This window comes from Solanum verrucosum, unplaced genomic scaffold, assembly GCF_900185275.1.
Source record: "Solanum verrucosum unplaced genomic scaffold, falcon-dt-bn FXZP01000103.1, whole genome shotgun sequence".
NCBI lineage: Eukaryota > Viridiplantae > Streptophyta > Magnoliopsida > Solanales > Solanaceae > Solanum > Solanum verrucosum.
This window is the reverse complement of record NW_026020048.1, coordinates 3,731,495-3,748,592: the sequence shown is the minus strand read 5'-3', so window position 1 is coordinate 3,748,592 and position 17,098 is coordinate 3,731,495. Positions and strand designations below refer to the sequence as shown.

The 17,098-nt window shown below is 34.9% G+C and overlaps 3 protein-coding genes across 3 annotated transcripts; all 3 read left to right on the top strand.

Moving 5' to 3' along the window:
• Positions 1 to 270: 270 nt before the first annotated feature.
• Positions 271 to 3,118, top strand: LOC125822491 (protein SET DOMAIN GROUP 40). Its single transcript, XM_049501893.1, has 6 exons — positions 271 to 466; positions 559 to 709; positions 1,056 to 1,187; positions 1,338 to 1,478; positions 1,713 to 1,979; positions 2,254 to 3,118. The coding sequence occupies exons 1-6, from the start codon at positions 318 to 320 to the stop codon at positions 2,878 to 2,880; spliced, it is 1,467 nt and encodes a 488-aa protein (XP_049357850.1). The 5' UTR covers positions 271 to 317; the 3' UTR covers positions 2,881 to 3,118.
• A 2,619-nt stretch (positions 3,119 to 5,737) lies between these two features.
• Positions 5,738 to 9,349, top strand: LOC125822473 (uncharacterized). Its single transcript, XM_049501873.1, has 4 exons — positions 5,738 to 6,214; positions 7,705 to 7,788; positions 7,876 to 7,965; positions 8,651 to 9,349. Exons 1-4 carry the CDS (start codon positions 5,804 to 5,806, stop codon positions 8,912 to 8,914), a joined length of 849 nt encoding a protein of 282 aa, XP_049357830.1. The 5' UTR covers positions 5,738 to 5,803; the 3' UTR covers positions 8,915 to 9,349.
• A 3,178-nt stretch (positions 9,350 to 12,527) lies between these two features.
• LOC125821806 (sucrose synthase 7-like) lies at positions 12,528 to 16,952 on the top strand. The gene is made up of 15 exons (XM_049501169.1): positions 12,528 to 12,765; positions 12,876 to 13,030; positions 13,136 to 13,328; positions 13,416 to 13,534; positions 13,611 to 13,827; positions 14,034 to 14,129; positions 14,212 to 14,385; positions 14,467 to 14,583; positions 14,669 to 14,835; positions 14,976 to 15,200; positions 15,289 to 15,855; positions 15,937 to 16,075; positions 16,169 to 16,260; positions 16,518 to 16,541; positions 16,650 to 16,952. Exons 1-15 carry the CDS (start codon positions 12,532 to 12,534, stop codon positions 16,678 to 16,680), a joined length of 2,550 nt encoding a protein of 849 aa, XP_049357126.1. The 5' UTR covers positions 12,528 to 12,531; the 3' UTR covers positions 16,681 to 16,952.
• Positions 16,953 to 17,098: the final 146 nt, after the last annotated feature.

The following is a 17,098-nucleotide window of genomic DNA, read 5'->3' as shown; positions in this document are numbered from 1 at the left end:
CTCCGAGTTCTTTCCTTACTCAAACGTCCATCAAAAGAAAAGTCAATAAATGCATATTTTTGTATGATATATGTAAAAATATACATTTTTTGATATAAAATAATGTATAAATTTTGTATATTTGTTTAAATTGTAATTAATTTTGACCAACTGGCTAAATGTGTAAATTGCCTAATCATATTTGGGCCATTAGCTTTTGGACTTGGGCCCAGTTAAGCTGAATTGGCCCAGTAAATGAAACAGTAATCCAATTTGGCCATCAGCATTTTCTCTAACAAAAGAAAAGGAAAAAAACCCAGTTCCACAGCAAAGCCGCCATGGAAGAAGCTGAAGAATTGAACCTGAAGAGCTTCCTGAAATGGGCAGTGGAGCTGGGAATCTCAGATTCTCCATCAACTTGTACAACCCAATCAGATTCATGTTTGGGAAACACCCTTTGTGTCTCTAATTTCCCTAAAGCCGGAGGGTATGTATTAATCACAACTCTTATTTTTATTTTTATTTGGATTTTATTATATGAATCTGATGAGGCATGAATGATTTTTTCAATTGATGAAGGAGAGGTTTAGCAGCAGTTCGTGATATTAAGAAAGGGGAATTGATTCTTAGAGTTCCAAAGGGAGCGTTAATGACTAGTCAAAATCTTATGATGACCGATGAGGCATTCTCCATTGCTGTCAAGAATCACCCTTCTCTGTGCTCCACACAGGTTATTCTTCTCTTTAATATGGAGTATATGAATTAGAACTTGCGTTTTGCTTTGTTTTGGACTAGAGGTAGGAACTTTATGTTTTTGGAGTTTTATATGATCACCTAGTAATATGAATTTAACTCAATGTAATTGTTGTACTTATATGCTGAATTTTTATGTTGAGTCTGCAGTTTCTTCAAGTGTTTTTATAGTTAACGCTTTGCACCAGTTGGTTGTGCAAAGTGAATCAAATATCCACCGTCAGAGTGTTTAACACTTGTTCTACTCTAGTGATTTGTTTGGAAAGTAATGATGGTTTCATTCAATTTCATGTTTATGTTATTTGATCTTATTTTTACTGCAGATATTGGCTGTTGGATTGTTAAATGAAGCGAACAAGGGTAAGAGTTCAAGGTGGTGGCCCTATCTAAAACAGTTTCCCCGCAGCTATGACACACTTGCTGATTTTGGCAAATTCGAGATACAAGCATTGCAAGTTTGTAGCAATCCCTACAAGTTAAAATGTATTTCATAGTTGGAAAACACTTCTTCTGTTCACTGCATTGCTAATGTCTATCATAAAGCATCATAATTGACTGAAATTCACCATAAAAGACTTCATCTTATATATCTCCACTGCTTTTAGATTGATGATGCCATATGGGCTGCACAAAAGGCTTCTCGGAAGGCTGAAGAGGAGTGGAATGAAGTGACTCAGCTTATGCATGAACTGAAGCTCAAGCCACAATTCCTCGCTCTTAAGGCATGGCTCTGGGCCTCTGGTTCTGTAAGTATGGAGTGAACTCAAGTGCTAATCTGGAATAGTGCTATGCCATTTCTTACTCTAGTGGTCTGATTAGAAATCCCTAATCATTGCAAGATTCAAATGCTGTGTTTGATTCGTGATCTATCTAGCACGCTGTCTGTCTCCATTCACAATGTACTTGAGCACCACTGTCTATCAATTAGACAATTTCTTGACATATTCAAGGTTTAACATGAAAAAAGTTTCTTACTGAAGATCTCCTCGCGCACCATGCATATACCTTGGGATGAAGCTGGATGTTTATGCCCTGTGGGAGATTTCTTCAATTATGCAGCACCTGAAGAGGAAACATCTAATTATGAAGATCAAGGTGCTGGAAAGCCTTATTCTTTGCAAGAAAACGGTACACTTAAATCAGAAACTGAATTGGATGCTGCCGCTAGGCTAATAGATGCTGGATATGAGAAAGACGTTTCTTCATACCATTTCTATGCTAGAAGAAACTACCGGAAAGGAGACCAGGTGATTCTGAAATGCTTCCTTCCTTTTAATACTTCTTTTCTTTATGTGTGGCATTCCGTGAATTTATAGAAGTGGTTCCTTTCCATTAATAAGTTGTGAGGTGGATGCTCCATTACTTGATATTCAGGATATCAAAAGAACTACAAAAATGAACAGCGCTTGTATTGCATCAAATGTCCAGTGTCATTATCACGACAGTTCGCCATCTCATTTTGAATTATTTTCTAGTTTGAAGGAGTTGCACTGATCCCACTAGCTTGATTGATTACTGCAGGTTCTTCTAAGCTACGGAACCTACACAAATCTGGAGCTTCTTCAACACTATGGATTTCTTCTGACTGAGAACCCAAATGACAAGGCCTTTATACCTTTAGAACCAGATATGTATTCTCTCTGCTCATGGGATAATGAGTCACTATACATTCATCCAGATGGGAAGCCATCCTTTGCACTACTATCAACATTGCGATTCTGGGCAGTCCCTAAAACCAGTCGCAAATCTGTTGTACACCTTGTTTATTCGGGGAACAGACTTTCAACAGAGAGTGAAGTTGTTGCAATGAGATGGCTAATAACGAAATGCAGAACCGCATTGGAAGTTCTTCAAACAACTGCTCCAGAAGATTGTAAGTTGCTCAACATCCTAAATAAGTTTCAAGATAATCATAAATTCCCGGAGATCAAAGAGATGCCACCACCACTTGCTAGTGAGCTTTGTGCTTTTATTGAAAAAAACAAGAATGTGGTCAGTGAAGGAATTTACTCCATGTCATGTGTAGCTAGAAGGTCCATTGAGAGATGGAAATTAGTTATTCTGTGGAGGTATCTCTACAAGCAAATACTTTGCAGTTGCATTATACATTGTAGTGCTGTAATTTATTATTTAGGGGTCGATCGGTAGGAAGTATTAGGAGAAATAATTCATATATTATTTAGGTATGGTATTATTTAGTACTATGTTTGGTAGGACTTTTGGACCTAAATATAACTAATTCATACATTAGTTATACATCCTACATGGTATTGTAGGATGCATTACTAATACCTTCCATTAGATGGTATTAGTAACACATATGATTTAATATCATGAGTCCATGACATTAATCTATGTAATGACAAAATATCCCCAAAATCATTTTGTTTAGTTTCTTGATTTTATGTTTTATATATGTACTAGTAAATATATTTAAATAAATAAGCTTGTAAATTTTATTATTTAGAGAGAGTTGTTTGCTACTAAATAAATGAAATACAAATCAATACAATATTTGAAATATGAGTTGTTTAACATTTACTTATTGAAAAAACAAATATATCAACACACAACGTTTGTGATCTTAATTAAATATGTTATTGTTGAATATACATGTGGTTTCTAAGTATTTGTATTTTATACGATTTATACATATTAAATTTACAACTTGCAATTTTTATGTATAAATGTAGATTATTTATTTGACTTTACTATTATTTACCGTATTTTCGATTTTAAAACTAGATGATCTATCTTTTTTAAAATTGAAAATTGACAGTAATTTACTAAGATGACAATTATTTACCCAAATAATTCAAGTTAGAAAATAGCAAACATGACAACAAACTTGTTCTTCTCCAAGCTAGTTAGAAGGCCATAAAAAAATAATATGGTCTGACAATTATCTACCTTGACTCGATTACATGAAATAGAAAATCTCATAATAATTCAAGGCTAATCTTTTTGTAGAGTTTTGATCCAAATACAAGTTGAGCTGGGAAGCAATAAACCAAGCATGAGATAAAAAATAAACCATGCACTATTAATTTGTGTATTATTAATCCCTAAGTCACTAATTCCTGATTTATTTACCAAACGACCCCTTATAAAATTTGAGAAGAAATCCAGCTAAGAGTTAAATTAAGGATAAACTACCTTATTAGACATACATCACTACTATATATACTAATATTATCTTTACTTTCAAACAATTACATATATTACCACTTTTAATAATTTATACCATATATTAATATATTATTTGAAGATATAATTAGATTATTAGATACCCACATATCTTAAAACTAGGATTGATTAACTATCTGTTTAATTAACTCTTTCACTCCAAATCAATCACTATCTCTTAATTCTCCCCTCCCATATTTATCACTCAATTATGTGTCCTCCTTTATGATTCAAGAATTTCATCGTACAATTTCATTCCAACAATAGCTAATCTACTCTCTTTTTCTCAAGATATCATCACCATGACAGACAAATTCTCCTGAACTCAAATATTATTTTGTATTGTTCATTTATAACTAGATCAAATCAAAGTAACTGCTACAGAGAAAACTTTAATTCAGAGTGTGTCTTGATTGTTTGTCTCCGGAAGAAATGGATCTTAGTTTTGATTATGTTATACTACAACGCAAAAAGATCAAAGGGAGTATTGTAGAGAGTTTTTGTTTGTTGGTGTTCTTCTAAGGCTTTTTTTGGTTACCGTGACATGGATTTGGTAGTACCAATATCACTTTGATATAGCCCTTGAAACATGTGTATCCAGTAAGTAGTAGTCTTAATTAAGATCTGAGTTGTATTTTTAGTAATGGGGTGTCTGACCATGTATATGTATCCACCATTAAATTTCGGATACATGTTTTTTAACAACACGATGATATTAATGATACGACAAATACTCTACAGTCGTGATTTATTCCTAAATTCATGTATTTCAGCTACATTTCATATTTAGATACATATAATTAAATGTGTATGCTTATTATGTATTCGAGATACATGTTTTTGGATATAACGTATGAAATTTAAATACACATAATTAGATGTATATGCTTCATCTCTTTGTATATTCCATATTTAGATACACATAATTAGATGTATATCCTTACTATGTATTCGAGATACATGTTTTTGGATATAACATATGCAATTGATACTTGATACATGGAATTAATACTAGATACATGTAAAAGATACATGAAATTATATATATATATATATATATATATAGAGAGAGAGAGAGAGAGATACATAATATCAATACTAGATACCTATAACAAATACATAAAATTAATGCTAGATACTTCTATGATACATATGAATGTACTTGCAGGACACTCGTGTATCTAAGTGTTTAGTTTGTTGGATACATCATATATTGATAATAGATATATCAAATTAATGAATTTATTATTTTAAGAGTAATAATTTGAAATTAATCAAAATTCATTACCAAGATATACATGTTTTTATCTTATATTAATAATATTAATGAATTTACTATTTTAAAGAATAATAAAATGAAATTAATTAGCTATGTATTTTGAAAATCCTCAATTACTCCTCTAATTAAGGAAATTAGTTCCAAACATGAATTAATTTAAATAAATAAATTTTGTATCTCAATTTTAAAATTCGGCAGATACATGTATCTCATGGATTCATACTCATGTATCCTAAGCATAAAATATGGTACATGAAGTAATATTTGAAATTATTGGGAATCTTAATAATTAAGACCTAAATTAGTGGGATTTATGTGGTTTGCCCTTAAATTAAAGGATGATTTTTGATAACTTTCCTCTTATTATTTTCAATTTCAAGTTAAATAATTATGTATACCCCATAGCTCATAGTAATGAAGGGACCAAATCTAATACTTAAAACGAAACTTACAAGCTTAAAGTGTGAACAACATAACTTTTACTTAAACTCTATGGACTAAAATGTAATTAAAAAAACTAGTATCAAATTAACAGTACGCGACCTGGCAACTTCACACAAAACTTATAGCAGTAGTCACATTGCTCAACTATAAACCCTAGAAGAAATGTTGAGAAGAAGAATCACTTCACTACTATCATCGTCTACCCTCCAAAATGTTCCAATCTACAGCGAACCCATCAAGATTTCTCAACACATATTCACATCTTCACAAAAGTTTCCATTTTTGCAATTTTCTCAACGCCCCATCTCCAGCGTTGGATCATTGGGGTGTCAGTTTCGCAGAGCTTACAGTCTTCTGAGCCTAAATGATTTGCAAGATAACAAAGGTGCTAGGAAGCAGAAGACTCGTAAGGGAAGAGGTATTGGGTCGGGTAAAGGAAAGACGGCGGGTCGAGGACATAAGGGTCAGAAAGCTAGAGGGACATATAAGTTCGGGTTTGAAGGTGGACAAACCCCACTTCGTCGCCGTGTGCCTAAACGTGGGTTTAAGAACCCATTCAGTCTCACATTTCAGGTATTTTTACTCTTGGGTGGATTGGGATTTCTGCTTTTGGTTTGATTTCAGCAGTTGATTGATTTCGTGCTTATAGCTGGGATCACGTCAAAGTTCAAATTTTGAATAGTCTGAACATTCTCTTGAAAAAAGTTACATTAAATAACATTAAAATGATTAGATAGAGGGTAGAACATTCATTGAGTAAATATGAGATTTCACTAATTAGTTTGTAGTTGCTTGCTGATAGAGTAAAGGAATAATTGTTCCATAACCAAGGCTCTACTTTTTGTTAATGTATGGAATCAATAGAAAGTAAGACATGTGAAATGGGTGTGGCAGTTCGGAAAATTTGGTAGTTTGTTTGTGTGTTATGTGAAGGTCGTACTGAATTAGCCATTTGGTGTTATCTTATTGCGTCTGTTTATACTTTTTAGCTTTGTAGTACTTACTTTTTGTTACGTATGTAGTACTTATTGCAGCTTTCTTGATTTCAGACTCTGTAGCTTCTTCTTTCCTAGAAATGATATTGTCGTGTAGTGATCCAGTAAAAAGGGTAGGTCTTGACTCACTAAATCCATCTGTGATCTTAAGCTCTTCAAGTTGTTGCTTTTGATCTCTCTGTCATCAATCAGAACTTGTCCCTTTATTGGATCATAGAATCTGTCTATCAAGCCAATAATTCCAGAATCACTTTGCCCAACAAGTAGTACTGTTTTTCCAGGTTCGTGCCTGGGAAGATTGATTGATCAGGCTTAGAAGGATTATAAAAGAAGACATTCTTCAGCTCTATCTTTCCTCTTTATACCTTTGTGACTTAAAGCCCTTCAGCATTCTCAAATTCAATCTCAGTTTTCAATCGAAGATGGCATATACAGATGCAATGGCGCTGCTACCTGTGCAAAGTCAGAAGTCATACTTTCAGAATCTGCTATATTTTTCCCGGTACTCATCAAAAGGAAGAAAACTTAAAACAGTTGCTATGAACTGAGTAAGTTTTTGTCCATTAGTCTTCCCCCATACCAATATGTTAGGGCAATGGTAGTTGCGGTTAGAAATTGAGAGCAAAACAAGCCAGCACCAGAAAGTAGTGACTGTCTAATATTTTCTTTTCTGGGGCTTCCTGAGATTTTTCAAAGAGGTCTAACATTCTATATTGAGAAGAGAAGGCTGTGATAGTCCTGTGATTAATCACTGCTTCACTTGCTAGCCTGAAGAAGCTTTCTAAGAGTAAAGGTTGTATAGATATTAGTACAACTTCTACTTAAATATGTTGTTTGCACCATACAGGTGCCATCAATTATCATGACAGGAGGAGGCACATCTTTTTCTTACTAAAATTCCCCCTTTTTTGGATGGTATATGGTAAATACGTCACTAATTATTTTGTCATTGAGTAAAGATATGTTAATATTTGTTTAGTTATTAAAACCATGATGGCTTTAAAACCTTGGAGTAGTGTTAGTGGTTCTCTTCTGATTAATTGTTCCTTGTTTATGTGCTCCATGCAGCCAGTTGGGTTGGGAAAGATTGCAAAGCTGATAAATGCTGGAAAGATTGACTCGTCAGAGTTGATCACAATGAAAACTCTAAAGGTAATTGTAGCTTATGGTGTAAGTATAGCTTTATATTGCTTAAGCATTTAGCACCTTCCTTTACAAATCAACTTCTTATGCCAATAGGATTCCGGTGCAATAGGGAAGCAAATAGAAGATGGAGCCAGGTTGATGGGGCGTGGAGCTGAACATATTCAGTGGCCCATCCATTTAGAGGTAATATTCAGTCAAGACTAATTAATATAGCCTTTTTTTATTCAATTTGGTATTCATTGTTAAAAAACAATACTCCCTCTATTCCATATTAACTAAATTCTGAGGCAATGCACGGACATAATTTAAACCATACTTCTCACTATTGTCCTTTGTGATTTCATAAATATAACTTTGCAATTAGTGCAAGTTATCTCCTAGAAAATATCAAACATCATTAAAGGGATGGGAAACTATAGGAAAAATTTCAAGCATCCATCTTGAACTTTGAACAATGAAAACAGACCTGAAAATTCAATTAATATGGAATAGAGGGAGTAATTTTAAATTTGGTAGTGCGCTTCATATAAAGGTCATTTGGTAGAAATAACATCAATTACAGTTTGTTTGAGTTGCAAAGTGGTTCTCGACCTGTACTGCTATTTATAGTAAATGTGTTGCAAGGTATAAGTATTTGTAAAAGCTCATGTCAGTTTAGCACTTTCAGAAATGTGCTGTGTAAATATATTGATGGTGGAGAGGGGATATTTTCTTGTTCCTTAAACATGGATATGTTTGGCATGATCCTTTTTTCTCTCTTTGTTTATGGTATCAATTTATTGAGAATATCCATCACATTTGCTTGCTAGAATGACCAATGATGTCTGTCATCTCAGTGTACTCATCCAACACTAACTGTTAATGACAGGTCTCAAGGGTGACCGTTAGAGCTAAAGCAGCCGTGGAAGCAGCGGGTGGGTCTGTAAGGAGAGTGCATTACAACAAACTTGGGTTACGGGCACTACTGAAGCCTGAGTGGTTCGAGAAAAAGGGCAGGTTGCTCCCAAGACCAGCAAGGCCTCCACCAAAACTGAAGGATAAGGTGGATAGCATTGGGCGGTTGCCTGCCCCAACCAAGCCACTTCCTTTTGTAACTGAAGAGGGTGAATCCATGTCTGCTGCCCCGGCTTGATAGTGACTAGCTTTCTTCATGTTTTATAGATCTAGGTTCCATTGCAAGGGAGCAGTTTTTGGCTTCATGTAGCTTCCCTACAGCCTTTATACTTGGCTTTGAGTGTTCCCCAATTGCCATAGATATTCAGAAATAAAATCTTTTCACTTGCTGAAGTTTTTGAGTGACCTTAAGTTCACTCAAGGATGTATTTTCATAGGTATTTCTGGATTCCGAACTTTAGCTTTTGCTTCTTTAGATTGAAACCGAGTGTCTTAATGTTTCATTCCAAAAGCAGGCATATGAAGAAACTTTTCTCTAGAGATGGAATCTCTTTTCTTTTACATTCCAATGTCTTCCTTTTCTATTGATAATAAAGCTTTGATGTTCTGAAGATGACAATTTGTATAATTTAGAGCAAAGTGGACTAATTAATTAGCGATTGATTTCATCTAATGTATGATTGGTCATAAGTTCTAATTATGGTGCCTCAATATTCTGGCTGCTTTGCAACTATAAAGATTATGTGAAATAAGAAAGGAGAAAGCTCAAGAGAGTCATATCATGAAGATCCTGTAATATATCTCTTGATTTCTTTCCTTAGATGGGATTCTTGTAACCTTATAAATTCCTTCATATTTATGAATAGAATCATTAAGTTCTTCCACTTCCGGCAGCCTGGGAAGAGGTCTCTGCTGTTGCCTTCCACTTGCTGGCTTGGTTTGGCAGATCTGATGTTGGCTTGCTGCTCCACATCGTCTTGTCATTCATGATACATTACGGTATTCTTCTGATGTAGAATCTCTATTTGAAGGTGTGCTTTTCACTTTGTCTCCTTGACAGTTTCGTGTTATTGCCTTGGAGCTGTTTTGGGTAAAGGTTCAGTTTTTTGGGAAGAAGCTGCTAATTTCTTGAGGAACAGACACTAGTTATTTGCCCTCGTTGTCAGTTTCTTCACTAAACAGTAGTTGAAAATGTGTGATGATAAAGTTTCTGCCTCTTTAACAGTATCCAAAATTACAGATTATAAATTAAATGGGTCTAATTATATAGATTGGAGTAGGAAAATCAGGATCTACTTGAGTAGTGTTGAAAAGGATGACCATCTTAGTCAGGACCCTCCAATTGATGAAACTAAAAATGCTTGGATAAGAGATGATGCTAGACTGTTCTTGCAAATTATAAACTCTATGGACAATGAAGTAGTTGGTTTGGCTCATCACTGTGAATTTGTTAAAGAGTTGATGGATTATCTAGAGTATCTATATTCTGGCAAAGGTTATGCATCTCGAATTTATGAAGTTTGTAAGGCTTTCTACCATCCCGAGAAGGAAGCTAAGACACTCACCATATACTTCATGGAGTTCAAGAAAATTTATGAGGAACTGAACATGCTTTTGCCATTTAGTACTGATATCAAGGTGCAACAAGCTCAGAGGGAACAAATGGCTGTAATGAGTTTCTTAGCTGGACTTCCCACTGAGTTTGAGACTGCTAAGTCACAGATACTCGCCAGTTCTGAGATCACTTCTCTCAACGATGTTTTCAGTTGGGTGCTGCGTACAGAGAGTACTCCATCCAATGAGCAAACCAAAGTAGTTGTTACAAAAGGAGAAGAAAAAAATGATGCTAGAAGAAACTGTTTTGTGAGTTAAAACTTTTGGTTGTCTCCTTTTCTTAAACTATTTTGTGAATCTGTCTTTAATTCATCGATGGAACATGTTATGTTGATTGCAGTTTCAGGCAATGTCAAAATGTTTTTTAGCTGGAAGAGAAACTAATGTTGAAGCTGCTGCAACATCAACAGATGAATGGGTGGAACAGTATCAGCCCGGTGTCTACGTAAGATTGACAATGCTGCCAAGTGGAAAGAAGGGACTGAAGGGATTTAGGTTCAGGTATATTTTCTTTCATAAGTTGTATGAAACACAAACTTCCACCTTTTCTGCTCTTATCAAGTCTTTTGATTAAAATCCTCTCACTTTAAACATCCTTTGTTAGTATGTTAAACTGCTTACTAGATATCTTTTTGATTGAATTTTGCAGTAGGAAAAAGTTTACTGTGAAGGAAGTAGAGAAATGGTGGAAAGAAAACAAGCTTTCTGTCTACAAGAATTATGATAAGTGATTTAATCACTTAATGTGCTTAATATGTGAGGAGAAAAGTGCTATTTTGTACTGCCTATGGAATATGTAAAGACTATCTTAAGATTAATTGGTATTATTTGAGAACTCTCTTTTTCCTAAAGTATGTTTTTTTTTTCCAAATATTTTAATTCAAATTCTTCTCACTTAACTGTTTTGTGTCATTTTCAATATGTAAATTTTATTTCAAAAATTAAGAAATTGATGGCCAATTTCAGAAATTAGATGTTTTGATTTCCTGTCATATTTCCATATGTTAATAAGAAACCTCTTGATGAATGGCAAATATTATCATATTGTTACACAATGAAAGGCAACTCTACCTATAACATTCTCGTTTGGTTGAAAACAAGTTATCCCGAGATAAGTTATCATGAGATAAGTTATTCCACTATGTATATGAATAACTTATCACATCACTAAGGGCTCGTTTGGTGTGAGGTATGATAATCTTAGGATAAAATATAAGATTATATTATCTCATGTTTGGTTGGAGGTATTAGATAGTTATTGGATTAATTATCCCACCATTTTTGCCATAGTGATGGTATAAGTTATCTCATATACATAGTAGAATAACTTATCCCAAAATTAGTTATCTTGGAATAATTTGTTCCCAACCAGACGAGGCTTAAGGTATAAATGGTGGGATAAATAATTTCAGGATTGCTTAATATCTCCAATCAAACACAAGATAAAATAGTCATACATTTTAAGCCTGGAATTATTATACCTAATACCTCACCCTAAAGAACTCTTGTTTAGAACTGAATGGTCAAATTCTTTGGCATGGTATTAGAGTCGCACTCTTCTATTTATTTATTTATTTATTTATTCAATATTGCTTGGGGTTTTTCTTTCTCAAATTACTCTATCCAGTGGTTTTGAGTTTTGAATCCACTTCACTGAAAATAATACGACGCAAATTTTGGATATAAAAAAATTCTTGAATTTCCATTCGCTGACCCGTTTCTACTGGACTCATCTTAATGTGCCAAGTGTAAAATATATTTACAATCCAGTCAAGTAAAAAACAATTATAGTTATATTGAGTAGTAACTTTGGGAAAAAAAGTAAGTTACATGCAAAAACATTAAACAGGGATTGATATAAAGGTACTTGTCTATCCTGATGATCAAGATTGCTATTTTGATGTTCTTTTTGGTTTTCCTCATAGTCTTTCTCATTTGGTATTTGTGTCGTGAGATAGTGAATATTCTCATGGGTTGATCATCAATCAGACAGAAAGAAAAGAATGATACCAATACCTCAACCATTCACCCAAATGACAACAAAATTCCTTTCTTTTCTTTTTTCTTTAGGAGAAAGTTTTGTTCTTTCTCCTTTCTTTCCTCTTTTCCTTGTAACTGTTCATCTTTGTCTCTTGCTAATTACCTATAAATTCCCAAAAATTCTCAACAAAAATCACAAAATCAATAAAAACACAATTCTTTGTGTAAATATCAATACCTTAAGCTTTAAACTCACCGAAAATGGCTACTACACCAGCCTTGAAGAGATCAGAGTCCATAGCTGATAGCATGCCAGAAGCGTTGAGGCAAAGCCGGTATCACATGAAGAGATGTTTTGCCAAATACATAGAGCAAGGCAAGAGGATGATGAAACTGCATAGCTTGATGGATGAATTAGAGAAAGTGATTGATGATCCAGCAGAAAGGAACCATGTTTTGGAAGGCTTACTTGGCTACATATTATGTACTACAATGGTATAGAAAGAACCATGTGCTGCACTTATAATAGTTTTCTTCTATTATTGTTTCCAGATTTTGCATGATGTACATTTGTTCTTAAAATCTTCTGTGATCAAATTTTGCAGGAGGCTGCAGTTGTTCCTCCCTACATTGCCTTCGCCACGAGACAGAATCCCGGGTTCTGGGAATATGTGAAAGTGAATGCTAATGATCTTTCTGTTGAGGGTATTACAGCTACAGAGTACTTGAAATTCAAGGAAATGATAGTTGATGAAAGCTGGTATAGAATACATTGCAGCTTTAATCATACCTTCTATGGTTTTATACCTTCAATCAGAAAAGTGAAAACTTATAAGGATTACCTTTGTGTGAACATGAAATGCAGGGCAAAAGATGAATATGCACTGGAAATTGATTTTGGAGCAGTAGACTTCTCAACGCCTCGTCTGACTCTATCTTCTTCAATCGGAAATGGTCTCAGTTATGTTTCCAAGTTTCTAACTTCAAAGCTAAATGCTAGCTCCACGAGTGCACAGTGTCTAGTTGACTACCTGCTCACGTTGAACCATCAAGGAGATGTATGTCAAGCAAAACTAAACTTCATAAATGAACACTTGTCCTAAGAGGAAAAGATAATAACAACTTTCCTTTATGTTCAACTGCAGAAACTGATGATCAATGAGACGCTCAGCACTGTCTCAAAGCTTCAGGCAGCATTGGTTGTAGCAGAATCATCTATTTCTTCCATACCAACTGATACACCATATCAGAGCTTTGAGCTAAGGTTAATTAGTTTTTCCTCTACTTCCTCCCCCTTTTGGCATGCTACAAAGTACTAAGTGGCTTCAATTCTTGTACAGATTCAAAGAGTGGGGTTTTGAGAAAGGCTGGGGTGATACAGCTGAAAGAGTCCGAGATACCATGAGAACACTTTCTGAGGTGCTTCAGGCACCGGATCCATCAAACTTTGAGAAATTCTTTGGAAGGGTTCCAACTGTTTTCAATATTGTATTGTTCTCTGTTCATGGATACTTCGGCCAGGCTGATGTTCTTGGCTTGCCAGACACCGGTGGTCAGGTAAGCATCTAACTTTTACATACTTCACTATAAAAGAATTTTTAAACTATCAGGTCACCTAAAAGATAATCACAAGTAACCTCCATTAGAAACGGAATAAAATACCTGCAAAAATCAAGAAGGTTACCTGCTACAATAGGTTAAAATACACTATTATTTACACTTATCATATTATATAAGTTAAATCCGTTGCTTTTGATCAACAGGTGGTTTATGTTTTGGATCAAGTTGTAGCTTTTGAAGAAGAAATGTTACAAAGAATTAAACAGCAGGGGCTCAATGTTAAGCCTCAGATTCTTGTGGTGAGTTCCTAGACAATCGACATGAGTATGCAATAACATAGAGGTTGTTTAGAAAAGCTAATATCATATCTTGATTGCACAGTTAACCCGGCTAATCCCAGATGCAAAAGGAACAAAGTGCAACCAGGAACTAGAACCAATCAAGAATACAAAGCATTCTCACATACTCAGAGTTCCATTTAGGACAGAAAAAGGAGTGCTTAATCAATGGGTTTCTCGATTCGATATCTACCCTTATCTGGAGAGATATACTCAGGTGTGTATCTTTATATAAACCTTGCTCAACCAGAGTTTTTCTTTCTTCCTAAATTACATTTTCTTTTTGCCTTGACTAAAGGATGCTTCTGACAAAATCATCGAGCTAATGGAAGGCAAGCCTGATCTAATCATTGGTAACTACACTGATGGGAATTTAGTGGCATCATTAATGGCTAGAAAACTTGGGATAACTCTGGTAACTTTCCCTAATCTTTGTCGATATTGTTTCTTCCCCAAGTTAGTGTCTTAATGTCCACTAACCTAGACCATCTCTGTACTAGGGAACAATTGCTCATGCTCTGGAGAAGACTAAATATGAAGATTCTGACATCAAATTAAAGGAACTCGATCCAAAGTACCACTTTTCGTGCCAATTTACAGCTGATTTGATTGCAATGAATTCTGCAGATTTTGTTATCACAAGCACATATCAAGAAATAGCTGGAAGGTAAGAACTAGAGCAGACGAGTAATATAAAATTAGAATTGTTCTTTTACTACCATCAAATACACATCACAAATCCAGTTATGTATTTACTCTAATTATTGAAACTTCATGGATCTCATTCTTATGTGCTTACATTTGCAGCAAAGACAGGCCAGGGCAGTATGAAAGTCACAGTGCATTTACCCTTCCAGGGCTTTATAGAGTTGTTTCAGGCATCAATGTCTTTGATCCTAAATTTAACATTGCTGCTCCTGGGGCAGACCAGTCAGTATATTTCCCTTACACAGAAAAGCAGAAGCGTTTGACTGATTTCCGACCTGCCATTGAGAAGCTTCTTTTTAGTAAAGTGGATAATGACGAGCACATGTAAGTCTTAGTTCTCAAACTTCAGTTTAATGCCAATAGGAACATCCCACAATTCTACGTATTAATGTTTTACTTCTTTCAACCACAGTGGATATTTAGAAGACAGAACGAAACCTATCCTCTTCACCATGGCAAGGCTGGACACAGTGAAGAACACAACTGGACTAACTGAATGGTTTGGCAAGAACAAGAAGCTCAGAAGCTTAGTTAACCTTGTTGTGGTTGGCGGTTCCTTTGATCCTACAAAATCCAATGATAGAGAAGAAGCAGCTGAAATAAAAAAGATGCATGTGCTGATAGAGAAATACCAGCTTAAAGGTCAGATTAGATGGATAGCAGCTCAGACTGACAGATACAGGAATAGCGAACTCTACCGCACAATAGCAGATTCAAAAGGAGCTTTTGTGCAGCCTGCTTTGTATGAAGCATTTGGTCTTACAGTCATTGAAGCAATGAACTGTGGATTACCAACCTTCGCTACCAACCAAGGTGGCCCTGCTGAGATTATTGTTGATGGGATCTCAGGCTTCCATATTGATCCAAATAATGGAGATGAATCAAGCAACAAAATTGCTAATTTTTTCCAGAAGTGCAGGGAGGATCCTGAGCATTGGAACAGGATTTCAGCCCAGGGTCTAAAGCGTATAGATGAATGGTAACTCACAAATAAACAATTGTTCAAATTGCAGAGAGGCATATGTCTTGTTGACATTTTCTTAATCCTGATATTTTGCAGTTACACATGGAAGATCTATGCAAACAAGGTATTGAATATGGGGTCAATCTACACTTTTTGGAAGACATTGTACAAAGATCAGAAACAGGCAAAGCAAAGATACATAGACACTTTCTACAATCTCGAGTTTAGAAACTTGGTATATTGCTGCATGCCTGCATTTCATTATATTCCAAACATCCTTATGAGATATACTTTTCTTATTTTGTTTCCTAAATTACACTTACTGCAGATAAAAGATGTGCCTATCAGAATTGACGAAAAACCAGAAGGACCAAAGGAGAGGCCCGAGAGGGTGAAAGTTAAGCCACAGTTATCACAAAGGTATGCACTAAAATGTTTTTCAAGAGACGAGTACTAAATTAGAACCATACAGCAAATAGCTTACTTCTTCTATTCACCTTTTTAAACCACCAGTTATGTCAATCAAGTAGACAATCAACAAATTTGGTTGTTTCTTTCCTATATGCTTGACTGTTAATACTCCTACATGGTTTAGGGTTGTCTTCCTTCATTGTTTTTTCCTGTACTTCTTTCCCTACAACTGTACTGATGTATATCCATTTTTGATATGGTACCAGGCGCTCACAATCAAGGTTGCAGAAGTAAGATTTGATACAATTGCTACTGCATGAATCACGGATGTGTCTATTTCTTTTATCCTCCCTCCCCTTTTGAGGAGGTTACTAACGATTTGAAGTGGCATCCTGCAGGTTGTTTGGATCATCGAACAGCCAGTCATGATACTTGTTCCCTCATTGTCAACAGAAACACGCAAATAAAGAGAAAGTGTAATTTTTTTAAGAGTGTGATTTGTAATTCAATTTCAAGACAGAATAAATGAAAACCAGCAGTGGCTGTGTCTTTGCTTGCTTCCAAATTCCAGTTTGATTGCTCAAATCTATCTTTTGAATATTGGAAGTCCAGTGTTTACTTGCACAAGTATGGATATTCTCAGCAAGTAAATCCCTCTTATTCAAAAAGTGTAAATCACAACTTCAACCAATAATGAAACACAGACTAATTATAGAAGATGTTTCAGATTTCAATCAATTTTTCTCAAATTGTAAATTGGAAAAACAATATGGCAATCAAATTCTTAAACAGAAATAACACCAGCTTACAAACTTGGGTGTCTACCCCCAAAAATTTTAAGAAAGGA

Coding starts and splice junctions, on each gene's coding strand:
- LOC125821806 (XM_049501169.1), top strand. CDS start 12,532: ATGGCTACTACACCAGCCTTGAAGAGATCAGAGTCCATAGCTGATAGC. Junction 14,130..14,211: donor TTAAGCCTCAGATTCTTGTG/GTGAGTTCCTAG, acceptor TTGATTGCACAG/TTAACCCGGCTAATCCCAGA. Junction 14,584..14,668: donor GAAAACTTGGGATAACTCTG/GTAACTTTCCCT, acceptor TCTCTGTACTAG/GGAACAATTGCTCATGCTCT.
- LOC125822491 (XM_049501893.1), top strand. CDS start 318: ATGGAAGAAGCTGAAGAATTGAACCTGAAGAGCTTCCTGAAATGGGCA. Junction 1,188..1,337: donor TCGAGATACAAGCATTGCAA/GTTTGTAGCAAT, acceptor CACTGCTTTTAG/ATTGATGATGCCATATGGGC. Junction 1,479..1,712: donor GGCTCTGGGCCTCTGGTTCT/GTAAGTATGGAG, acceptor TTCTTACTGAAG/ATCTCCTCGCGCACCATGCA.
- LOC125822473 (XM_049501873.1), top strand. CDS start 5,804: ATGTTGAGAAGAAGAATCACTTCACTACTATCATCGTCTACCCTCCAA. Junction 7,789..7,875: donor TCACAATGAAAACTCTAAAG/GTAATTGTAGCT, acceptor TTATGCCAATAG/GATTCCGGTGCAATAGGGAA. Junction 7,966..8,650: donor AGTGGCCCATCCATTTAGAG/GTAATATTCAGT, acceptor TGTTAATGACAG/GTCTCAAGGGTGACCGTTAG.